This window comes from Malurus melanocephalus, unplaced genomic scaffold, assembly GCF_030028575.1.
Source record: "Malurus melanocephalus ecotype Western Australia unplaced genomic scaffold, MMel_1.1 scaffold_15, whole genome shotgun sequence".
Classification (NCBI taxonomy): Eukaryota; Metazoa; Chordata; class Aves; order Passeriformes; family Maluridae; genus Malurus; species Malurus melanocephalus.
Window position 1 is genome coordinate 1294452 of NW_026623247.1, and position 27069 is coordinate 1321520.

General features: G+C 34.3%; 1 protein-coding gene across 1 annotated transcript in view; it reads right to left on the bottom strand.

Annotated features, from left to right (window-relative positions):
* The window catches only part of CNTNAP4 (contactin associated protein family member 4), a 197539-nt gene that overhangs the window by 107327 nt on the left and 63143 nt on the right, over nucleotides 1-27069 (bottom strand). The window contains exon 3 of the mRNA XM_057384683.1: nucleotides 16214-16407. Within this exon, the coding sequence (XP_057240666.1) occupies nucleotides 16214-16407 (194 nt within the window). The remainder of the gene's footprint in view (nucleotides 1-16213; nucleotides 16408-27069) is intronic.

A 27069-nucleotide genomic window follows, 5' to 3' on the forward strand; every position in this document is an offset into this window, starting at 1 on the left:
CAAATTTTTTTGAGAAGGCACAAAATATCAGTATGGAATTCTTCATGTGCACATTTTTCTACATAACAGGTTTCTTTTTACTCTTTTGATAGCTAAGGATGTAAGACCAATATAAAGGGCTCATAAAAGACACTGTTCAACACTGTTGAAGATAATACTCTTACACAAATCACAGACTCTACTAGGCTGAACAACAGYCAGGCAGCAGAGCTGTTTTTCTGACGTCAAAAATTATCTTCTGCACATATCTTTGTCCCTTGCTCATTCTCACTGTTGAAAGATATTACTGTCCATGATGCCTTTCCTTCAAAACAAGGACTAAACTAATGAAAACTGAGCAGATTTCCATATCATTGCCAGCTGGCCAGAAACTATTGTTTTCCAGTAATCTGTTTCAAATAACTGCAGTTCCAGTTATGACATTTGAGCATAAAATTCCTCTTATTTATCTGGCATCATAACACTTTTAAAATCATAGACTGAACTCCCATATGATAACTTATGCTGAGATCAGCTCTTAACAAGAAAATGTTGCCAATACCTTCTGTATTTTAACATTTTTATAATAGCAAGTTTAAGTTWTTGAACACTAAACTAGTATGGGTTTCTAAAATAAATTTTGGAATAAACTTATATTGGTGCTGTTCCCCAAAAAGATGACAACAGGAGGTACAAGACCATTTGTTCGGGGACACTCAAGCCCTTGAGCTAGAAGACAAGGACAAGAAGAGGAATGGGCCCAGAATAAAAGGGGAAATAGTGACCTGCTACACCACTTAGTCACACACAGGTCTACCAAAACAGATTAAATTCAACCACAGATACTCAGGAGGCTGGTAGAAGTGTTTACTGAGAGACTTCCGATCATTTAGAAGCAGTCCTGGTTAACTGGAGAGGTCTCTGGTGACTCAAAGTTAGCAAATGGGACCCCCATCGACAAGAAGTGCCATAAGAGGATACAGGTCTGTAATCCTGGCCCTGGAGCTGGTGAAGGTCATGGAGCAGTTCATCCTGAGTGCCATCATGTGGCATGTGCTGGACAACCAGGGGATTAGACCCAGAAAGCTCAGCTTTGTCAAAGGCAGGCCCTGCTTGAACAACCTGATCTCCCTGTATGACAGGGTGACGTATTTAGCAGATGAGGGTGAGTCTGTGGAAGTTGTCTGCTTGGACTTTARTAAATAAAGCCTTTGACTCCATTTTCCACAGCATTTTCGTGGAGAAACTSGCTGCTCGTGTCTTGGGCAGGTGTAGTCTTCTCCCAAGTAACAAACAATAGGACAAGACAAAATGGCATCAGCTTGTGACAGAGGAGGTTTAGATCAGCTCTTAGGAAAAGTTTCCTATCCAAAACTGGTGTCAGACTCTGAAATAGGCTGCCCAGGGAAGTGGTTGAGTCWCCATCCTGGGAGCTCTTAAGAAGGTGTGTACATGTGGTGCTTAGTGTAGTGGCACACTTGGCAGTACCAGGTTTATGATAGGATCAATGTTCTTACATGTATTTTCCAACCAAAATATCARATTCTCTAAATAGACTGTATAAATGTTGCGAAGAATTAGAGGGTAAAATTTTGAGTTGTTTACTCAGGAGCTCTTACTCTTTATATGTATTCTTGCCTGGCAGCCAGGCTYCACAGGTAGCATTACCCTTCTTCAGGTTTACTCTTTCCCTAATGTAAAACCATTATTTGCACAAGCATAATGGCTTAAAACAGGGCTCTCAAACAACTACTTACTGTTAAGATTTAATAATATCATGATCAGTGACAGAATAAAAACAAGAGATTATGTATAGAGATCGTTAGTTTTAGACACACAAATCTTTTTTTTTTTTTTTTCTTTTTTTTTCCAGTTAACATTCTCAGTTATTTTCATGTTAGCAGCAGAGATAATTTATTATAAACTATGTTAAAGTATGTGAATTGCCTATATTTCTTCACAGGTATCTTTAGGAATGGTGACATTTTCTGAAAAATGTTATTATTCTGTCCCAGATTCAAGATTTCCACCCTTAGGCATTGAAGTCTAGGAGTCTAATTTAAGGCTCTTATAACAGGAGAAACAAAGAGACACATGGGTAGTTGAAGACACWGTTTCTGACCCTGGTAAGGTTAGATATATATTTTCACTTCACTAAGTTGCTAATTTCAGTTCTTTATTGCTCCATCATTGATGTACAATAAGACTGTGGGACAACTGAGTTTACGATGGCAATTTTTTCAGTCTGGGAAACATTAAGGATAAAACTGCTGTTCTGAATCTGAAATTCTTTCAACTCTCACTACACACTCCATGTGCCACAATGTGATGAAGATTGATGGACAGTCAGAAAGAGAAACCAGAACACTTGCAATTTCAGTAATACATARAAGAAAGGAAAAGTTTTTGCTGTTGAGATCACCACAAATCCCTCTTTCTACAACTCTTGTCATTCTCAGTAGAACATTACATCTGTTCGAATTCAAAAGAAAACTTTTATAACTACGTAACCTGAAATAGGAGTATAGGAATAGGAATAGGAATAGGAATAGGAATAGGAATAGGAATAGGAATAGGAATAGGAATAGGAATAGGAATAGGAATAGGAATAGGAATAGGAAACAATGCAGAAAGAAAAAATCTTGTGGCATTTAACAGCAAAATGAATCCCTCAAAAAATAAGAACAACAAAAAAATTGACCACTTCCTTTTCTCATTCTCCAGTACACTAAAATAACGAATTTCCATAACAGAGTCTAAGTAGCGAAAACATCATAAGATCAATCTAATCACAAGTTCATGTGTTAAATCAAGCCATACAGTTTTACATWTTCATTTAAACTTCAGATGCACAACTCCTCATGTCTTATCTGTGACTTACTTCAGTCTGCATTTACAAAAAGCAATAAAAAATTAAGATACGAGGAAGAGTTTAAATGAGTGAATTTTCAGTGAAAGACTCCATATTTTTCTCACAGTCAACCTTTGTGAGTATGATAGTCCTCTCAAACCTAGACCAGCCCTAAAAAAGCAAAACCTGAAGACGTCATGTGTGTCCAGTGCTAATTAAATACACTGTAGGCAAAATAGAGGAACCAAGGTGTAAAATCTTGCAAGAAGAACCTGCCCAACTCATTGATCTTGTTAGGTGAATTAGCATGAAAAATCCCTACTTTAAATTTCAGATTTTTTTCCCTGCATTAAGTAAAGCCAGTCTTTAGGTCTCTTATTTTAAAATTCAAATGGTTTCAAACTCTTACCTGGTCATAATTTTGGGGCAAGTACATTCACATAAACTCACCACTTTAATAGCCTATACATTATCAATTCATTAAATCTTGACAAAAAATTGCATTGAACAATTTTCATTAAGACATTGATGTGATGACTGGTGGTGGCTAAGACTACTGTGTCTTAATAATATTATTCTACGGCAGGTTTATGTGTGTTTCCACATGCTTTTGAGGATTCATTCACCCAAGCGGGAAAACAGTTAACTCTTCTATTTCCACAAATAAACAAAGATTTTGAAGCACRGTAAGTTTTCACTTTCTCTCACTGCTCCAAACAGGATACTGTGTATTTTACTAGGGGCCAGAGGTGAAGTCTGACCATAACTCCCCTGGTGTTTTATGGGTTCACTAAGCCTTCATGTGCTCTTACACATCCATCCGTTGTACTTTTCTTTTTGTCTCCACTACACACAACAATAAAATAGCAAGAAACACGAAGACCAAACAGGTATTAAAACATAACCAGCAACAACTGAGGGTATGTTAAATGCTAAAACTCTTTTGGACATATCTGACAAATTTTGTATTCCACTGATTRAAATTTTCAAGGTTATTTGTCATTGCAGATTTGAATAGTGAGAGACTGAAATGTTGTGGTTAATGGCTCTTAACAGGAATATATGCCCAAATATTTCTCATTGGATGGGACTAATGCATACTGTATTTTGAAAGATGGAGATCTTTGAAAGAGTAAAATAATTGATGTTTGAATACAATGAACAGATTCATAAAAGCAACTGATACAGCTGTTAGAACTTGCCATGCCAAGGCTGATATAGCTATATGTGTCTCTATGTGGCAAAACAATCAGTTAAGTCAGTAAAATCATGCATACAAGTTAAAAAATACTTTCCCACTATTTTTCTATTTTCCAGTCACTGAAAATTGGAAAATAATTCATATGCTTGCACTCAGTGAACTTGTGTTAATGTACCTCACCTTTATCTGCCTTTTGMATCAATGACCTTAGAGGCCTAAATAATCGGCAATGCATTCAATTTTAATATTTATTATCAAGGGCATAATAGAGTTTTGCGGGTTTATTTAACTAAAGATTTAAAAACATGTTATAAGAGGTTTCAGAGTTGAAAAAAAATCTTTTTTTTTCTTTTCAATCAGAAAATTTTCTCATACAGGGTTGTTTTATTTTTCTTCAGGACTCAGATGGTTGGCTAGAATTGCATAATGCAATAATATGTCAAAGAGTAACCAAGTAACTGTCTTGAATATTTCATATCATAAAGCACAAGATTTTTTCTCCCCATAAAATAACTAACTCCTTCTCCATCTGATGCCTTTAAGGCAGAGTCTTTGTCTAGAATATGTTTTTTCTGAAGGTTGTTATGAATGTTGKTGGTTTTTTATGATTTCTCAGTAATTAGAAATATCCTGACTATTCACACAAGTAGTGTTTTTCTAATATGACATGGCTAGCTAAACTGGATTTTATTTACAAGGGCCAGAATTCACTTACCAAAGGAGACTAGGAAGCAGGAAGAGACTTTTTTGTTTGTATTAGATTTGTTTGTATTAAATTTTGTTTGTATTCCTTTGTTTTTGCAGATGGCACCCTGCTATGGAAATAATGTGAATTAGGCTCAGAATAAAGCTTCTCATCCACAGTTTTCCTTGAAAGTGATTGAGACATTAAGCCACCAGCTAACCAGCCTAGACTCAAACCCAGGAACATTGTGTAGTGCTTTCTGTGTGATCAAATCACAAAGCTGTGATRAAGTTTTCCCAAAAGTCCAGCAGCCCAAAATGATCCTATAATCACAGAGCCATCAAATKGAGTGGGTTGGAAGGGACCTGCAAGATCATCTAATTCCTGCCATGGGCAGGGTTGCCCATCACTAGATCAGGTTGCTCAGGGCCCCATCCAMCCCACCCTTGAAAACTTGCAGTGACAGTGCACCCACAGCCTCTCTGTGCAACTAAGAGACATATAGATAACAAAAGACCCAAAGTCTTTGAAAAATATATTGYCCACTAATACCACACAGTCTCTCAAAGACTTTGCAAAAATACACTTAAAACTAATCTATGAAATCACTAAATATAAAGAAGTTACCAAACATACATACAACTACTCTAGCTCTCTTCTGCAAGGAAAAAAAAAAAAAAATCTTTGTTGCTTTCTCAAGACCCATGCTTTTTCCAAGGACAAGCCGAACTGCTACTATGCTGTTTCCTATTCTTTTTTCATCTTAGTAATCTTTAATAAAGGATGTGTGCTGGGAAACAGAAATTCCCAAAATACCCCTAACACAGAAAGCATAATGCAGAAAACATGCCTCTTAAAAAAGGTATTGATATGTTTCCATAACTGAATGGAAGGGTCAGCAARAATAAGAATGCTGAGTTTTTAACATGGTGAGTATAGACTTACATTTCAACAAATAATCTGATATGGCCAAAATTTATCACCTCAAACAGAATGACACAGATAAATCAATTTGGCTTTTTTTAAGAGGTCAGAAGTGATAAGAAAGTAATACTAAGCAACATTTAAAAAAAAAATGCTTAACTTGGACAATTTTATTCAACATCATTAATTTCCTCTCAGCATGCTTTAGATACCTCAGSTATTAAAAATCCAAACAAACCTAAACAAACTAAATGCATTGAATTAGAAACTGTGCTACTCTCCTTCCATTTACATTATTTTACTTGTTTCATATTTCYAGATGCTGCATTTGCCATGTGATTAAGTTGCTTGGAAATCAATTAATTATAAATTATAAAGGATAGTTCATATGATGCACATACATTAACAGTTTTCTGATGACATTGGTATGYTATTGAAAAGGGTCTTTAACATTCTTCTGACTGTACCAGCCAAAGTACTATTAACATTTCCCATGTTTATGTAAATAATATGAAAGAATAGGGAAAAGACTTTATGGTTAACATTCCTTTAAAAACAATAAAATCTGAATATACTACATACTCTGCAATTTAACAAGCAAAGATCCATTACAGTACTGTAATTTTTACAGATTTTACCTCAGTAATAATCAGTCCAAGTAAAGCAATTTTTGTTAACACCAAGATTTAAAAAAAAAATAAATTAAATAGTGCTTTTTCTCTCAGCAGATTTTAGATTAGAACATCTTCAACTTAAAATATATTGCCAACACCAACAAAAGATATCAATGTCCAAATTGAAGACATCAGATAATCAATATGTTACTGCACTGGAAAACAGTGAGGGAACAGAGCGTGTATTGACAACTGACACAGCATGGTAGTTTTCTCTCCTGTCCCCAGAGAGATCTTCCAGGAGTTCAATAATGATATTATCAGAACAATCAGATGAAAAAAAGAGTACAAAGAATAAATTACTTTTGCATCAATTACAAAAGAGGGGTCTATCTTCTCCAGTACCACTAATGCTTTTCCTTCTTTCAGTTTTATTTCTTAYTTACCCTCCCCCTATCTTAGATATGATTTAGTAAAATATCTCCTTTAAAACAGATTTAAACATTTTCCCCTTCATTGTCCATACTTACACATTACTTTTTACAATGTTGCATCCACATCACAGTGGTAAGTAGCTAAAGAATTACTGAATACCTATATATTTGGAAAAAATGTAATTATAATGGCACCTTGAYAGCTAACAATGCATTCAACTTTAGCCCACAAACCATGAATAGAAAGCAGATCTTAACAGTTACATACCTCTCACAGTAGAATACAGTTCCTAACTCAAAATATTTTTCRTATTTCTGTTTTTTCTCTACCATGTAACTATTTTAATTATTTAATTAAAAGCAGAAAACTGGAAAAAAAAGCAAAGGTGGTAATGAACTCATCAAAATGGTTATTTTTAATGCAATCCATTTGAAATTTGAAATATTGGTGATTTTTTACAAGAGTAACATGTTAATAAAGTTTAAAACCAGTATATAGTTCTGTAACAAAGGTAAATTAGTAGTTCTCAAATTTAAAGAAAAAAATCCATTCTGACTCAGTTCATATCTATGACTAGATAATAACACCACCTAGTTTTTAATACTCCATAAAGAACATAAAATCCCTTAACTAAGAGCTTAACAYAACTACAACTATCTGATACAAATTCACGATATTATGCAGATAAGTTACTATCATTTTTCCTAAAGCACTACTGTCATTAACTCAAATAATAATGAATGATGGGATAATAGCAAAAATCTGTACAGCTACCTAGTTAAAAAAGGTGATTATTGCAAATGCCATTGAATCCCATAAGGAATTCTTTGATGTCTTCCACAGCATGGGATGTGGTAGTAAGACTGACAAATACATATACAGAATCCATGACCTGACTACTAAACCAAATAAAACTTTATCTAACAGGCAAAAATAAAACTCAGATTTTTTTTTTTTTTTTTTTTTTTTATTGAAAACTTTGGAAGTTACTGAAGTCTACCCAAAAAACTCTGTATGCTCAATTCCTGTTCAAAGATGTTGCGACCTTCCCACAAGGAAATCTGCTGAAAAACTTGCAAACAGGTATAGGAAATAAACATTTTTGATAAAAGGAGATGCTTTTGTTTAAAATAAGTAAAATGCTCTAAGTTAGAATGTTTCATTCAACTTTTTTGATACGTTGACTCAGTTCTGSAGATCAAAACCCATGAAATTCCAGCTGGCATCTTTACAGCTAACTATATAGAAAAATGGAGGAAAGTTTTCCTTGAGGCACATTTAGGTAACTCTTGTCAGTGATATTTTAATTAGGACTATTTGACCTTGCAAAAACAAGGCAATTTAAGAAGTGGGCAAGAACAAAGTATTCACTCAATTTGCAAAGTACAGAACTGATCACACAGAAATCTTTACTACATATGAATACTGTTGTTGTGTTGCTGAATCACTTATTTAAAACATGCTGAAATATGTCTTACACCATTTAAATCTAGCAAATYTTATACAAGTGATGAAATATGCAGTAAAGTCCATTCAAACCTACTTACCTATGACCTTTAAAACAAGTGGTAGCAAATGTCACTGTCTGGCAACAGAAAATGTAGATTTAGTTGGATTAAACACCAGTCTGCTAAACAATAAAACTTAGTTTCTTATTCAGCATAGAGATGCATGATGCTAAGATTTAAGTACATGTCCCGTAGAGGAATAACATTCTTTCCGTTTATGAAAAGGCCATAAAATGAAGAAACGCAAAAGTGCACASTATTGATATATATGCTACTAATATTGTCTATCCTTACACAATTCAGCATTCCAATATTGAATCACAAATATATAAATTATAAGCTTGTAAAACTAACAAATTCCATGTCATTATCAAGGCTATGAAGACATGATGATCATATGGAATCTTAGCCAAGTAAAAAAATATATGCACAGAGGATTTTTTACCAAGATACTGCTCAGGTCAATATCAACTGAATCAGATCAGTATCAATTGAAGGTGACACGGATAAAATAAGACATTTACATTAAGAGTTATATGATCATTTTTCTTCAAAAATCAACAGAAATTGTATTCATAATCTCARAAAATTTCTTTTTATGTAACTGTCTGTCTTAAACATAGAGTTTTCATTTTCAGAGTGTGCAACAATGTGACAAGGAAAGCTTAGGTCTATTTGGAATTAAATCTGGCAAGGGATGTCAAGGACATTGGTAGCAAAAGAAAGACTAGGGAAAATGTGAGTCTGATGYGGAATGAGGTAGGTGTCCTGGTGTCAAAGAACACAGAGAAGGAGGAGATACTGAATGCCTTTTTCAGTTTGGTCTTTACTGTTCAGGCCAGGCCTCAGGAATCCCTAACCTTTGTATAAAAGAACACTGAAACAGGCAGCCCAGAGCGACTTTGGACACTCCTTGTSTGGAGACTTTCAAAATGCACCTAGATGTGGTTCTGGGCAACCTGTTCTTGCTGAATCTGCTTTAGCAGGGAGGTTGGACTGCATGATCCCCAGAGATCCTGTCCAATCCCAACCCAATTTTGTGATTCACACTGTGTGCAAATTTTATTTGCCCATTAAGAAAAATATTTTGGGAATATGTTTCAATTTTTTTCCCCAAAATTCTCTGCATTCTAGCAGTGTTCAGAAGATAATGCTTACTGTTATTTACAACTTAACAACATAAGTAAATTACAGAGCAGAGGTTATCTAGGTTTCAAGTGAATGTTTGGCATTCCATGGTGAAAGTGTGATGTTGCACACGGATCAGATTGTGGTGGCTCACACAGCAAGGTGGCAATTCCTAATTCCATGTTAGGTCACGCAGCACAAGAAATAAARGGGACTTCTGCTGTCCCTTGTCTTTGTGAAACAGCCACAAAAGACTCAGTTCTACAGTAGCCTGAAAACTATCACTCACTCATGTAAGAGAAGTAGATTACTARCTATGGTATCTGTTTCATAAAAAATTCAGATAGAGAGAAGAGCATTAACAGTTGAAGTTTGGATGGAAAGCACTGAAATACTATAGACAAAAAACAGATTCCTAGAAGCTGAAATAGGAATTTGGGCATCTATGCATATGCTGAAGCTCCCAAGATCAAGAAACTCTTAGATCTCCAAATTCCTATTTCTGTTTTTAGGACTCTGTATTTTCAATATTTAAAAACGTTTTCTAAAGGAAATTTAAGTTTCCGAAAGGGAAATGTGAAAATGATACTAATATGACTTTGTTGTAAACTTTACATACTATCACAATAACAATTAAACTATTAAAAKGGTAGGACCAGAGTTAAGATACTGTATAGCCAATATAATGTGAGGCTTYCCCCCAACATTTAATGACCAAAGTTTTTATACAAAATCAGTTCTTTCACTTTGGTTAACTTTAWACTACAGGAATTATACTAGGCAAACCCATGTATGACAGAAAGATTTTTCCAAATTAGATCTCAAGTCCATTTCTGAAAGCATTTTTCTACATTTAAAGAGAGTGTCTGGAAAAAAAAAAAAAAAAGAAAAAAATAACAAGATAAAAACTGAATGTGTGGTCTGCCACTAGCTCAATAAGCCTTGAGCAAACTGAACACACTCCATTCTGATTATAAAGATGAAAAGCTTTCTTCAAAGACAGCTTGATTTCTTCAAGCTCACAATCTGTCTGTTGCAGAAAATAGGGACAATRTTTTCCCAGCCACAGCACAATTTTCCTCATCCATCATAAGTAATTTTCAGGCAGGCATATGTGTTCAAGCACAAGCTTCTCATATTAGAATCAGAATGAGAGTGATAGTGATCAGTGCCATATCACCCTACAGCATCCAATACCTGAGAGGTGAGATGAAGAAGTAGACTTTTTTTTTTTTTTTTTTTTTTTTTTTTTTTTTTTTTTTTTTTTTTTTTAGTTCTAATACTTTCTATGGCATTTTCCACACATATACAGATATTACCATGTTATCATTTTTAAGATAACCACTAAGCAAAGGCATTGCAAAATAATTTACCATCTATCACAGAGAATTATTTTCATGGAAAAAGGTGTGCTAGCATCAATGTATTTAGAGGAGAGAGAACCAGAAGTCTAAATAAAATAATTACCTTAATGAAAAAACACTACTTTTAATTTTMAAAAAACTCAAGATAATAGCACTGTCTTTTACAGGATTTACACATCTTAGAAGTGCAAAGCCATTTGCAGCACAAACTCACTAACTAAATGTGCAGAAAATGTAAAAGTAATGAACTAGCTGCTGGTTGCTTCCCTTGTACTACCCAAATATAGAAAGTTGCAGCTGCTTTATGATGCAGCAGGCAGTTGTCAGAAAAACAGTTCTGACCAAGATCAGTCCCAGAAACTTTAGTACACAGTTTATGGTTTACATAACAGAAGTCTTTAAAATAACAAAGTATCATCCCAACATACATATATTTCCTTATCAGAGCTGAATGACTGAAACATACTTTTGTACACATACTTTTAAAATAACATGTACTTTTAAAATAAACACTGAGTGTCTCATTCTAGARAGTATTTACTTCTTCATGCTGCTGGATTTGTGTATTTTCAAGGCAACTTGTCCTTGGTTAAATATATGTTTTTTAAATGTGTGCATGTAACTATTTTTCCACATATGTCTACCATAATATACATAATGACAATATATATTTTTCCTGTTCTGATATAAACAATTCCTTTCATGTTTACCCACAGAAATTATACAGATTTTAGGTAAAGCACTGTGTTTTTTGCTGAAGTTCCAGTCCTTTTTTTTTTCCTTCCTGTCACCTTATCTAAAATATTCTGGGACAGGTTAACCTTGATGCATGCATTAATCTCTTCACCTAATATAAGTTATTTTATACAGAACATTAATCACTGTGACTGCAAAATTAGCCTTATTATATTGCCATTTAAGCATCTAAAAATAGCACTGTGGTCAGAGTGCTTTTAAAACAGAAGTGGATAGAGAAATGCAAAACTCAGAAGGTAAGTTCAGAAATTTTTTATGATTTAAATAAATATTAAAATGTCCTCATCTTAAGTGGAAGTTTATGCATGCGACCAGTTTCACAAAGTGATTTGCACAATAGTCCCTTGCTTGTGTTATTCCACCCAAGATTCCTTATACCTTTCTTCATACTTCATTTTTCATATTTCCCTTCAAGCTCCTTTCACCTTAAGTTAGAATATTCCCTCCTTTGTGCTTTTCTGCCTTTTCCTACATTCCCCAGCATCTTTCTCCAATCAACAGACACCATCAAGTGCTCCCTTAGTCAATTGACAGACACCACCAAGCTGGGCAGATGTGTTGATCTGCTGGGGACTGAAAGCTCTACAGAGAGATCAGGACAGACTGGGGCCAGTTGTATGGAGACACTAAAGACCACATAGTCCCAACACMCCTGCCATGGGCAGGGATACCTGTCATGAGAARCTGTTTCTACTTTCCCTGCCCACTCTCTTGCTCTTCAGCAAGTGTCTCTCCCACAGAGTGCAGTCTSTCAGTAAAACAACAGTCTGGCATGSGATCCCCATGGGGCTACACTAAATGCCCCACTTTACTTCATAGATAAAGATGTTTTCTGTGAGTAACAGAAAAAGTGATGGGCWGTCTGAGATCACAATATTTTAAAACTGTACCTATGGAAAATGTAGTGATAGAGAACACATTGAASTTATCTATGCCTTGGCTTGCAGAGGAATCAATAGTAAAACTTTTTGGGTTCAAAAAGCAAAAGTAAAAAAAAAACTAGCATATTTGTAAAGTCCTTTGTTTTTGAAGTTAATCAGATTATGACCAAGAATGGTGACTCTGCTACTTCTCTAAGGAGGATTATAACAAATATGAACCATTGAGTCCAAGAAAGACTCACCAGCTTCTTCAAAACAGTACAGTCTTGAAACATATAATGTGATTATCACAGAATACTTGTGATTCGGTATTTCTTAGCCTGTAACTTTGCAAAATTGTGAGTTATTCTACATCAYGGGAAGTCTCCAATAAAATATAATGTCTCGATGTTTCTTTCAAAAGGAAGCTGCATACACAACTAATTCCACACCATTCTTAAAATTATACTACATACCACTAGAATACCAGTTGTTACAGTAAAAATTCTTCTATGCAAACTCACAGGGTTCAGGAAATTATGGTAAACTTATAGTTTTAACTCCAGCTGAGATAAATAAAATGACCAATACACTTTAGAACTCATATATATATATATATACAAAAATAAAGACATAAACAGATTTATCTTCTAAAATAGTATTTAATGAAGTGGTCTCCATCTCCCCAAATTTTACCAAARTTTGTCTAAATATTAGTTTTAATTTCTCTTTTTAGAAATAATTTTTACAAGGAAGATTAAAAACAAATAGAAGTGTAAACTTGACTACAGTTGTGGAATGGATTAATCATTAATTCTCACAGGGAAAAAAAAAAATCCACAAAACTGAAGAATGAATATACATGTATTTCCATAGGTGTGCCTATGAGAGAAGAAATAGTTAATATTAAATCAAAGAGAAATTATATTTCATTTGTTCTTCAAAACTTCTGCTAATGAATAGCATCAAGAAGCATTTCTCCATGAGTTAGATCACTCGTACTTTCACTGAAATTATCAGCCATGGGAAACTTGTTATTCAAACTGTGAATTGCTGCCCTTCTTCCGCMTCTTCACTCCTCCCTTTCAATCTCTTTAACTTATTACTCCCCTTTTAAAAGAAGAGCAATTAGTAACATAAGGAGAAAGTACAAAACATAAAAACTTTTGTTATACAAAACTATGAATTTAATTCATAGAAACTAAACACAGAAATGACACTGGCTCAAATCCAGAAACTAAGCTAGTTAAAAGGATCAGCATACATCGCTCCAAACAGACAGATATCAGTATTTATTAACAAATAAAATATGGTCATGATATCTAGAATACAAATTACAAGGAAAAAGAGCAGTACCTCTTTTAAACATAGTATTTAAAGACATAAGGTTTCCTAGCACTTCTTGACCAAAATTGAAACTCTACATACTTTTTTTTACCATGTTTTAATGTATATTTTTAATGGATACTATTGTATACTTTTAATGTATACTTACTTTGAAGTCTGAAAGAAGAGRAATTAAAAGAGTCAGCCTTTCCAGAGAAAAAAATCTGATAACTTCATATAAAAAGAGATTTGAGACCTCTACTCATTTTAAAGACTAAAAAAAAACATGCAAAAAATTGGGCTTGGGAGTTTGAGCTTGACTATTAAGAGGGTTSTGATAAATAGATAATTTGCAGACTATAGATAGTACTCTTTCAGCTGTTACAAAAAAAWTTACAGTGGATGGAAACATAGTTATAGCTGCATGGTGACAGGACTTTCAGAAACTTAAGCCATAAGRACATAAAGACAACTCAAAACTAACCTCTAAGAAGAAAAATTRAAAGTAGAAAGCAGTGATTTTGTAGATAAGAGAAGTACCTTCTCCACTTAAGTCTATAAAGAGTGRTTACAAAATGAAAATCCTTACATCTAGTAAAAATTTCAACATAAGGCCCTCAGAACTGGACATTTTCCTTCATTCTAATTTTTTTTAATACTACTATATTTAAAAAACCCTGAAAGGTACTTTTGGTAAGTAAGTAATCTTGTAACAGACCAATGACTCAGTTAAAAATAGGACTGAAATAATACAATAAGACAGTAGATATAATAAAATGTTGGCTATTCTTGCCTTAATGAACTTCAACACTTCATTTAAGAAGACAGSATAAAGAGATAACAGTCAGAGAAAATCTATAAAATAAATAGGGATTTAAGAGTTTCACTCCAAGACTACATCTGTGTATTAGTTTAGAAAAGTGAAAATATATTCCCCTAGAAGCAGAACTCCTAAATAAAGATACATAAAAGAGATCAATAGACCGTCCCTGAATTTGATGGTTTCCAYCCTTGAATTATGCATCACTGCCTGCAAGCCATACCTTCAATCTGCATTGCAATCATTAAAATAATCATTTTTTATTAAGTTTGAGATGATGGAATTGAAGCTCCACTTTCTCCCTCCTGTAGATCTGACAACCCCCTTATCCAATATCTGCATCAGCATTTAACTATTTTTCAGAACTTTCATTTGATATTTTACTGGTGGCAATATTCAAGACATAACAATCTGCATCACAGTTTGCAATACCAATATCAGATTTCAAAAGAGCCGTCATGGAAGAGATCAAGCTGCCCTACCTCTCAGATACATTTCATCAGTCTGTCTTGAGATGAGCAAAGACAATATTGTAGCAGCTTATGCTCATTTAACATTTGGAAGATTGATTTCCTTTTCTCCCCACAGCCATATGGATTAGAAACTCATTTATTCCTCTTTGTTATGAAAACACAATCTGAAGCAGAAGTATGTAGCAAATTCAAAAAGCAGGATAATTATGCAACAAGTAAAACACTGCATAATCTCATTATACCATAGATGGGTTTTGACAGTAAGAGTGACAAGAACATTTTGAATTAAAAGTCAACAAAATCAAAATGCAGAAAATGAAATACATTTTAACATAATGTTTAACTGCAGCAAGAAATAACTGAAGTCCAAGGCTTAGGAAAATTTAGAAATTAATCAGCTCTATGCATGGATAGATGAACAATTCACTTCACAGAATACAATATAACACAAGTTCCAGTATYCTTTTTTTAGTCCAAACTGCAAATTATTGAAAGTTACAACCCTTTTCTAAAACCATATAATCCTTTTTTTCTTGTGGCTTTGAACACCGTTTGTCTGGTATTATATCCTCTGCTCTCATTAAAATTCATGCAAAAGAAGGTGATGAACTTWTTAATGTCTTAATAGTTATTACTTAGTTATAAAGCAAGTCACAGATAAACAGGTTAGAACATCACACAATAGACCCTGAATCTGATGACCAAAATCTAAATATTGCTTAATTTTTTTTTTTTTTTAATTAAATATTGCCTTTTTTTTTTTTTTTTTAATAGACTGGGATTTTCTTGGTTAAGATTTTCACTTCTGTGATTGTTTAATTTTATTCTTAGAGTCAGATGAAACATTCTAGAAAAAATAAAGCAAGTGTTTTGTTTTGCTTTGCTTTGCTTTACTTTGCTTTGTTTTGCTTTGCTTTGTTTTGTTTTGGTTTGTTTTGTTTTGTTTTACCATGACTAATAGCCAAGTTTCACACACTGGGATCAATACTTTTGGGAAAAGAAGTTTTCCATACACAGCAAGACAAAAGAGATTTTGTGGTACATTTTTAATCCTCAGAATAATTCTTTGTCTTTATGGAGTACTGCTAAGGCTAGATTTTTGATGTTTAATTTGCTTTTTACTGTCTTTCATCTTGTCAAGAGCTAAATTGCTTTATATATTTAATTATCTAAACACTTTTARTGCAGTTCTTCAAATTCTATAGCTTGGTTTACATTTGCAACAACGTGTAGTAAGCTGCCTTTAAGTCTTCTGCAGAAATTTAATTCTCATTATTGAAAGAACATACCCAAATGCTTTCTTCTTGACGATACTGCTTCCAGTTTCGTCCACTGTCACTGAACATCAGAAGGTAGCTTGTTACCCAGTCTGAGCTCCCGTAACCACCTTGAGTAGCAACAGCAGTAATCTCAGTTCTTTCACCAAGATCAATCTGTAGCCATTGATATTTATTGGACACAAGTGGAGACCAGCCACCAGCACCTTAAAAGAATGAAAAAGAGTGAAATGTATTTCTAAAAGTAAGTTAATGCAAAACTTGTACAAGCAAAAATAAATTAGTTCATTTGAACAACATTATCTAATGAAAAAAGTCCTTCTTTAAGGTAGGGGTTTCAAACTAGTTGATCATTAAAAGTCCTTTCCAACTCAAACCATTCTGTGATTCTCTGATTCTAATTCAAGATGTACTTGCATCAAAACTAAATTGGTATTATTTAGCAAGTATTCTGAAAATTTTTACAGATTGCTAGGTATTTGTCACCAAATATAACTATTATAAACTATTTTGAATTGATTCAACTTTTTTCTCTCTCTAAATTCTGCAATAAATTTTACAGTGTAATTTTTAGCAACTAGACTCTTCAAGTAAAAAAAAAACAAAAAACCAAAACTGAATTTTGTCTTTTTATTTTATACACATCAATTTCATTTTSCATAGACTAGAATATCTCCAGGGGTCCTCTCTAAGCTCAGAGATTCTGCATGATTGTGTTCTGCAAGACCTGGCTAYAAAATTTGCTTATGAAGCAATAAACCACAGTTAGATGACAATTTTGCATGTGCYTATTTAAAATGACCAAGAAATTGCCAGCAAAACTGTAAGACATTAAGAGGTATACACATGAAGTTTTAACCATCTGTGTGCAAAGAAAAAAAAAATTAACCCAAAACATAGATCTACACTTCTCTATTATTTTAATTAAAACACAGAGCTATGCTTCTCTAGTATCTTGACTAATCAGAAAAAGCTTAAAAGGAAAGCATCATATCAAGTCAGGGCTCCTTTGCCTTCCTTTGTTTTTATTTGCTCAGATCATGCTACTAGCTTGCCTGTAAAGCAGGGTGGAAAAGGTCAAGGTAGGTATCAAACAATCTAGTAAGAAAACACACTGGTTTATGAAAGTATATTGTAAAATATCACATATTCAACACAGCATCTGGTGAATTTTGTTAGAGAAAGGTGTCATAAAAAGTAAAAATTATCAATTATTTATGGGCAGATTTAGATCTAACTCAGAAAAAACATAATGTAAAGGATGCCTTGAATAGTTCATAAAGCATACACACACAGAACCAGATATATCTAGTTCCCACTACAATCAGTTAGCTGCAATCCAATTTTATGCTTGTATAAGCTTCAAGTTGTTGAAGAATTCATTGTTAAATACTTCATGTTGCTTAATTCTGTTCAGGGTCTTGAATCAAGTTCTTAATATTAGCTCCTCTAGAAAGGAAAAAAAGAAAAAGAAAAAAAAAAGAAAAAAAAAACCAACCAAGTTTTACTTAGGGACAGAAAACTTGCTTAAACATAAAATAGTGGGAAATCATAGAGGTATTCATAAATCACAAAAAATGAGGTCCACTCTACAAAGACAAGTAGAAAGAATTGAGAGCAAACCATAAAATTCCATGCATATAACCATTCCTTTGTTCACACATTTAAGAGCTAATTAAAATGCAACAGAATTAAAACTATATAGTTAAATATGGGGCATATTTTTTCCTTCTTTATGTAACTCAGTATTTGTAACGTTATGTAAATATGTAACTTTAGTGGCTGCATCTCGATTACTCTCATGTAGATTCCAAAGCCTTACCTTACAGTCACATCATTTTATCTTTTAGGGGCAGTGCAGAACAATATGGTGGTGGCACAGCTTGTTTCTTTGAACAGGAAAACTTTGTGAACAGCCAGGAGGGGAGGTTAAACGAGGGTCCTCACACCCAGAAGCAGAGTGGCCCATGTTCACTTTACATACTGCATCTGTGACACACGCCACCTGGGACTGAACACCAACTTCACTACCAAATSCTCAGTTCAGGCACTAACACTCACTGCAGTGCTGTGGTATCCAAGGCCTCCTTAGAATAATGTGTCAYTGTGTTAAGTTTGGTGACATTTTTKAACTTTTCACTTGAAAGGAGTAACTGTATTGTAGCCAACAGGAGTAGTCTGGCAGGCTGTGCTGAGTACATAATTTGAAAATCTCCTCTGTGAAAAAACATCTCACTTGGTGACTGCAGAACTTTATTCAGAACAAAGAGATGGAAGTTAGAAAGATGTCAACAAAAAATGCCCGTAAAGCAGTCTGTAAAGCAGGCAGTACTACTTGCTGCCAGCCTGAGATAAGTACTCCTGCCTTTAGCACTGCATTTTCCAGAAGTTTTTGCAAGACATGGCACCAGGTAGTCCCCTCATCTTGCTTCACTGCATCCCATAGAAAAAAAAACAAACAAAAAAAAAAAAACAAAACCAGGAGACCCAGATACACAGTATTCTAATGTCAGGGCTATTTAATTTGAGGGATTACATCCTTAAAGCAGTCATCTATCAGTGCTGTACAGACCAATGCAGCATAACATTCATAAAGMATAACCACTGAGCAGAAGCAGCATGATGTCTCCAACATCCTGCATGAAGCCACAGCGTGGACCACCAGGCAGAAGCTGCAACATATTTCCTGAAACACCACAACACTGGTTCACATGATGCTTTCATCTGTCGATGGCAGATGAAATAAGCATGTTCATAAGCTCTCCTGTCTCACTGTCCATCAGCCAGCTGTTCTCCCAGCATCTGACTGCCACCTGAAGCATCACAGATATGAAATATTTGCCCAATACTTCAGAAAACACRAGTAAAGCATCTTAGCTTCTTGGCCAGCACTCCTTACGGCGTGTCCTTGCAGCAAGATTAATGAGTGTACCAAACTGTAGTTGCTTTTGGCTGTAGCATACATCTGGGCATGGTCATGCACAGATTTTTGCAGCATAACAGATATCAAAAGGATCTTGTTTGTCAGATTTCATGCGGCATGGTACGGATGGTTCTGGGGAGATCTGGAGAGATCCTAAAGAGACTCTCACAGGGATSCAGATTCCATGTGTGTTAAACAAGACTGTGCCAAAATATGTAAACACACAGTGATAGACTAAAATTTACAGGAACATAATTATTGTCATCTCTAGACTTCTYGAATTATTGGCTTTGAAATCTTCAACTTTTTTTGGGGGGGGAAGGGTTAGCATATGTAATTCAGAAGTAATTCTTCAATTACTTCTGAATACATTTTTTAACAGTGACTGATGAAACATCTTTTGCTGTGAACTAACAGCAAATTAGAAAAATAATTTTCAAAGGAGAGATAAGCTGTATCTAGAGTTCCTTTTTTGAACATTATCACAGGAGATGTTTAACCCTTTTTATTTTTCACTGTCTCTTTCCAATATTGAGATTATTTGTAGGCAACATATCCAAAATCTAATTTCAAGGTTCCCAAGCATGCCAATTTGCATGCTTTATTTCATTAAAAACCCCAGGCATTACACATAACAAGCACCCTTTTTATGAAGAGCACACTGATTTTAAGTTACGCACACAGACATTCCATACAATCTTTTTTATTTCATTTGTCATTCCTATTATATTTTTTTGAATACCAGKGCTTGCAGAATGTTTTATATATGTGGAGTAACTTTTTAAAAGTACATTAATTTACTGAACACATTAAGCAACCTCATAGTTTTTCTGAAGTTCTAAGTTCTTAACTCATGAATTTCTGTCTTTCAATTCCATTTTAGTAACAACTTGCCAGGTTTACTTAATGCCTCACAAGTAAATGAAGAATCTGTGGTTACTGAGAGGCTTGGTTCATTCAGCCTAGCAGCAATTAAATCAAAGTTTAGAGTTYCCAACAGTCATTTGTACATACTAATTAATAAATAGCCTACTTCATTTTATGTGATATTCATAAATTAATTAGTTCTTAAATGATAGAAAAAAACCTAGCTTTTGATCTTTTTAGTGCATTAAAATTGATTAATTTGTTGTAGATTTAAAAACCAAGCAATCATGCACCTTTCATATTTCAAATCTCGACTATGAAATTCCATTATTCTTGATTTCTGTTTCTACAATGTTTTAACATTTCTTTTCAAGTGAGTTAAGTGAAATATATTGGGGTTTCCTCAAACATTCACCCCAAGCAATGCACAGTGCACTTCTGTGACATTTTTACAAGCAGATGTCATTCATTACATTAGCCAGCAATTTCTTAGTCACTTCAACTGCCAAACTACAAATAAGATTGCAGCCTGTAATCTGTCTGGGATTTATGCACTAAACTTCTAAGAGAAGACTTGGTTTCCTTCAGATAACCTATATTTCTACACTTCCATTATTATGCCCTTCAAATGTAGTTTAAATTCTATCATATTACTTTCCCTGCTTCTGGAGGTCAAATATTCACTGCCCTCTCCCATGACTATCGATATCAACAAATCACAACCCTGAACTGATATTATTTCATTATCCTGGTTCCTGTCTGGCAGGAGCACATTTGTGGTTACATACTTAAAAYACATGTTTAAAGTGCATATGTTTTCATAACTCCTTAGCTTCACTGAGGTGACAATGCCATTATCACTAACACTGAAAATTGAAAAAAAAAAAGAAAATCAGCAAAGGAAATAGCTGCAAGAGAAAAAAACTAGAAATTACTGAAGAGAAGATAAAGAAACTCAAATCCAGGGACAAAAATACCTGAGAATAGCTACAGTGGAATTGGAGTGCTATTATACCCCATTTAAAACTTTTAACCCTGCTGGCAGGAAATTTATTAGATGATGCTTAAGCTTTTCAACCTTGCTCTCTGGAGTTATCAGGCTGGCAAGCTACTTTTGCTTCATTTTAAAAACTCTGAACTACATAGAACAAAAAGTGATTTAAAGACTGCCCCTTAGCACAAATAGGAACCCACCTTTTGCTTATCCTGCTCTATGACTACCATTGCCTATGTTATCCAAACCACAAAACAATTCACATTCACACGTGCTTTCTACATACATCTGCTTCTTCGCTTTCAGGACATTTAGCCAGCACCAGTACTTATAACACTTTCAAATTCAGTCAATATTTTGTGTATTAAATTGCAAGAATTGCAAGCAATGTATATTAMCAGAAGTTCAGTTTAACGCACATCAGAAGGGATCCTTTCCTTTGATTAATCAAACTGTGTATTTCCCATATGGATCATTTAACAGAAGCTGATTTTAATTTCAAGTCAACAAAGTTACACTAGGGATGAATTTGCCTGTAGTTAATACAAAGCATATTTTCTGCATGAAAATAATTGACAACTGAGTCTTCTAAGGTTTTAAAAAGTCAAATGAAGTGTTTTACAGCATTCAAAACCCTAAATATCAAAATAGGATACTATTTCATTTTTTAAGCTAAAAGGCATCCTTTTTCACAAACTGAGAATAATAAAACTTTAGGCTTTTACTTAGATAAGCAGAACAAGGGTTTAAGCTTAAAGGTTTCAGTTTTGTTCTTTAAGTTGGTGGTTTTTTAAATGGTGTTGATGMATTGCCATCAGGTGCAACCCTCTTGGCCCCTTAGAAAAATATCTAGAGTAGCAGTACTGCTGTGATAAAACCCTTGTCTTTTACATTTTAATTCTCTATGTTTGAATGAGGTAATTCAAGAAACAGAGCTCTTACAACCAGCAATTTATTCCCATTTACAGCCCAGCAAGAAAAGTAATTATCAAGAAGAACCTAAACAGCCAAAGATGCCGAAGAGTATAAATCACAACTTGGCCCATTTTTCAGAAAGGCTATGTAAAAGTATCCCAGCAACGCTGTTCTGAGTCCATATTTCAGTTATAAAAGACATGGACATAAGCCTCAAAATTTGAAACCAGGGATAAACCATGGCAAGTAAACCTKAAAAGAGATGAGGGACCTTGACCCATGAATAAGAAATACTGGACACAGAATCATTATTTTAACAGGGACTGAAGGAGGCTGACAGASACATCTAGAGTAGAACCCAGTTCTACAATCACTGCTTCATATATAAAATTTCTKCCCAGTAGTTTTCAACACAATTTTTGATAGCTGTTCATCTTTTGTCTTTGATCTGTAGCAGGATGCTCTGCCTAAGTGGGGATAAAACAKCTTGAACCTTACCATATTTGCAAAAATTATCGATTATAGATGGAGGGGAGGAGTTACACTCTTTTGGTGTTAAAGAAAGCTAAGACCAGCCTGACTCAATCCCAAAACTAAATATTCTGAGGATGTGAAGAACAACATCTCACTACAGAAACTCACACAAATGAGGATGTGSAGACAAAGACCATGATAAAGGAGCCAGCAAATGATAACACTCCTAATTTATCTAAAGGTGCTGAACTAAAGGCTGCTGAGCTGACACAACTGGCTTGAGACATTTGCTTGACAGTCAATGGCTTTATGCTACAAAAGACCAGACACAATTCTTACAGCAGGGGCTTGTAATGTCCTTCTTCTAGAAGTGTGCAGATTCCTCCCTTGAGTGGAGATACCCCCCGAGATTATTCCTTGAGGCTGAATGAAAGAGTTGCCCAGGGTCATTGGTATGGTCAAGTAATATACATGTCCTGTCCATAATTATTTTGCTATTTTTAATACAATTTCTTCAATATTGATTTAAAAAAAAATGCACTTTCATAGTAGTTATAAGTATACTGTACTGAAAGTRATTTTGATTAAAGTATTTTAGTCTAATAATTATCATCATCAATTTCAACAAATAATGTACTTTATTCATATMAATAGGTTTGGTTTGCTGTCCTTAATCGTGCCAGTGAAAGTTACATAAAGGCTGAATTACATCTACATAATCTATTAGACGTAAACTGTAGACTAAATCTGGGACTAGGACTGGATCCTGCCACATCTAGACTTCTCCCTGAAAAGCTGTTTACAAAAGTTTCTCAACTTTGTGACTTCTCAGAAGACTCTCTGACAATCTTTATCTGAAGCTTCCATTCTGTCTGATGTGATCTAAGCAAAATCTTATTGTTTCCTATGACATTGTTTTCAGGACTAGAAAGTTTTTCTCATATTCACGTATTGCTTATATTTAAAGCTATCATAAAACCACCAATCTTAACATCTAAAAACCTGAAAGCATTCAGTTCAGGAAAGCTCAGCTCTTCAAAAAGGGTTGTTATCATCTGAAGGAGGACSCATGTCTAACTGGTCTCGAACTGTACAACCTTGGAAACAGAACCACAGAATATTTCAAATTGGAACAGACCCACAAGGATCATGTAGCCCACATCTTGAGTGAATGGTCCATAAAGGGATCAAATCTGCATCCTTGGTGTTATTAGTACCATGCTCTAAACAGCTGGTGTTCTCATCTCCAGTCTTCTCTCCTTAAGATTGCAAGTTATGAGGATACAGTGCATTCAGCCAAAGTTCAAAGAAATACTTCTTTGGAGATTACTAAAACAAGAGGCTTTGAATAGTTGTGGCATCTTAGACTTCTAGTAGGCAGTTACTTTCTGTGAGAAAGAGGCATATGACTGATTTGAAGGGAGACTAAAAGCAGTTGTGACCTGTCACTTTATATAAAAACCCTCCATGGCTGTCCTTCAGGACAGTGTCACGGTTTACTATCCTTCCATAACTGGTTTTSATTGGAAATCATTCAATGCCTTCATAATTTTCTTTCTATTTTAGTATAGTTCAAATAATGTAAGTTGAATCTAGGAAATCAAGTATTAGTGGTAGCTGTCCTACCTATTAAGATCGACTGATGAAAACCAAGAAATACTCTYACACAATACAACTTCATGTATAGTTTCTTAGGTGTTTTCTGGTTTTGTCTTTGTAGGTTATAAACWGAYAGAGATAGGTTAAGTTCAATATTTTGAAAAAGAAAGGAAGTACAGAAACACAATGGAATCTTGAATATATTTCAAGGAATCAAAAACAAGATTTTCCCCTTCAAAGACATCTTCTGCATTTTGTCCCCTTTTTGGAAAACAATACTGATCTCTCTATAATACAACAAAGCCAAATTTGTTGCACTCTATAAACTCTGAAGRTCTTCTTCCTGAGCACATAAGCAATCATTTTTCTGAATTGTAAGGGAAGATCTTGGCCAGGTTTCAGAAAATASTGTGAGAGAATAACTAAGAGACATTTTTGAGGGCTTGATAACAGAAGAACTCACTCACAGGAATATATCATGAGATRCACTGTTCGAATAAAGGCTAGAAAGTCCCATGAATGGCATCTGATTCTAAAAGTTATAAGTTACTTTTGCTGACAAGAAATGAATAAACAAGTCTTGCCTCTTACATTCTGAAGAATGAGATGAATTTATCTGAGCAATCTCYAGAAATAAAGACAGACATAACAGGTATGTTTTGGCTTATTCGTGGAGGRAAGTTATGTTTTCTGAGGAGTATTTCACAGGCAGCATGCAGAGCTGTSTCAATGGAAATCAGAACTAGTAAAAAATGCAGCCACTTTTGAGTCAGATCACAAAAGGAGCTATATAAATGCTTCAGTCAGACAGAAGGGAGGTGGGTGTAGCAGGTACTTGAACGGCTTCAAAAGTAGAATAAGCTTAATTGTGKAGGAAGGTCTAACCTTATTTAAGATATTCTGAAACTGAACATCAAKGAAGAAAATATGTATGATCTTAGAAGAGAAGGAGCAATTGTGTTTATTTTTTCCAACTGTCAGAATATTTAATATTAAAGGGATTTAACTTTCAAAACTGTGGCAGGTATTATAAAATGAGTATTAGGTTTTAATAATAATTTGTGACAAGTAGCACTTACTATGTCAAGAAAAGCTTCAGAGAAATTTTTAATTTGAATCAGTGAAATACAAAGGCACCAGGAAATGGTATTAATAGTGACAAAGTTTGACCTGCTCTGTATCATTCAAACAGAAAAAGGTAGATAACTTTATTTCACCCCCATTCTGCATTAACRGTAATTTAGGTGAGTGAGTCAGTCAGTGAATCCCATTTTACATTTCTTCAGAAAGCTCTGAAGACATTTCTAGTCAATTAGTCATTATGTAAATATATCAAGGGAGATAGTTTGATAAACTGTCATAGTTTATCAAAAGAAAATGTACTGGTAATGATTCAAAGACCTATCAYAGCTACTACTTTTTGCTCAGGTTTTTCATCAGCAGCATAGCACACAGAGCTACAACACAGTGGCCTACAGTAGGCAACATCTTTTGTGTGCATTGGAAAGCCAATGTTTGAGCAAATTACTTTTACATAAGTAATGAAGATATAATTGTTTAGAAAGTAATCTGAGCCACTCTCTGCCACTTCTGCAGTGTACTAAAAAGGTGTTTTTTACTTCCTCCAGCAGGTATCAGGCATTAAAAAATGTCACTCCAAAAGATTTGTGCTGAAGAAAAGCTCTTGTTCTACACAGTGTTTCTAAGGAAAAAGTGGTTTAGAAATGCGCCAGTTCATTGCAAGATTTACATCATTCTTGGCTATTACCTACCTTTTACTTGATTAAGAAAACCAATTATCTTCCTTACTACAAAGTAGGAACTTCACACAGCTTCTGTAACCCTTTTTAGCACGTAGTCTGACAATAATCCAAGACTGAAAGCAAAACAGGATTTGATCTGGGAGATTGTGTCCTTCTTAGGACAACGTATTCTTGCAGTACTGCTGTTCTCTTTTCTATCTCTGCTCTCTGGTCATATTCAGGTTCAGGATCCAGTATCAGTAAATCCTATGTGAAGTTTGTTTCACTGATTTCAATACTTTACCTTCTCTCTCTTTTTCTTCATCAGTGAAGTGATGATCACTTACAYGTAATCACTGTAAATTTTACCAGAGGATCTTATTTTGTTCATAGATGATGCACAGAAAATTTCACAGGGAAAACAAAAGCAAAGAGATTTCACTGCCATTATCTTTCTCTACACCACCAAGTTTAAGCAGCATTCTCTTTTAAATTTCAGTACTGRTGTAATTTGTACCTACAGCAGTATGTCAGGAAAAATATAGAGTGGAAATGGAAAATACATTTTTTATTGTATAAATATTTTTTACAATGAAACAACAACAACAACAAAAAAAAAAAAACTAACTCAAATACACTGTTCATCACAGTTTGATAACATTGTAGAATTTCTTTCAGGCTGATAAATTTTTACATGTTCTTTACATAGCAGCTGCCTTCACTGAGCCACCTATATTTGTTTTCCTCTGTGGTCTTGCCCAATATGTTACACTCCTATCTTGCAATTTAAAACTAGCAGTGATAATCAGCCATAGTTTTCATGGCCAAAAATATTTTTTATATTGAGGAAAARCTTTTTACAGTTGAAGTTCTGCAATTCACTCACTTGTAGATATTTTAATAGTATTCTTCCTTTCTTGACTGCTTGGCTTTCATTCCAGTGTGAAACAACCAGGCAAACCCAAAATTTGAAACCAAATGAAAAATGGTTATTTAGTATTTACTGCTGTTCTCAACTATTTTATTGAGCAAAGCCACARAATTAAAACAAAGGGAAAGTAAGCTTGAAATGTTTTGCATTGATCAATAGGCCTTAGTATATGTGACACAAGAAGACCATCAGCATTTTAAATATTTGCCCTCATGACAGTGTACTGATAATGTTTTCCAGGGTAATTATATTAAATTTCCTACTACCAATTACAATCTTCATTATTGTGAATTATGCCAAAACATACAAATATGTTTACCTAGATGGTATTTCTCTGATGCAAACATTCATTTATGATTGGTGCTCCTGGTTCCTGCCTCCTTAAATATAAATCTACCACTGGTATTTTAACAGGAAATACTG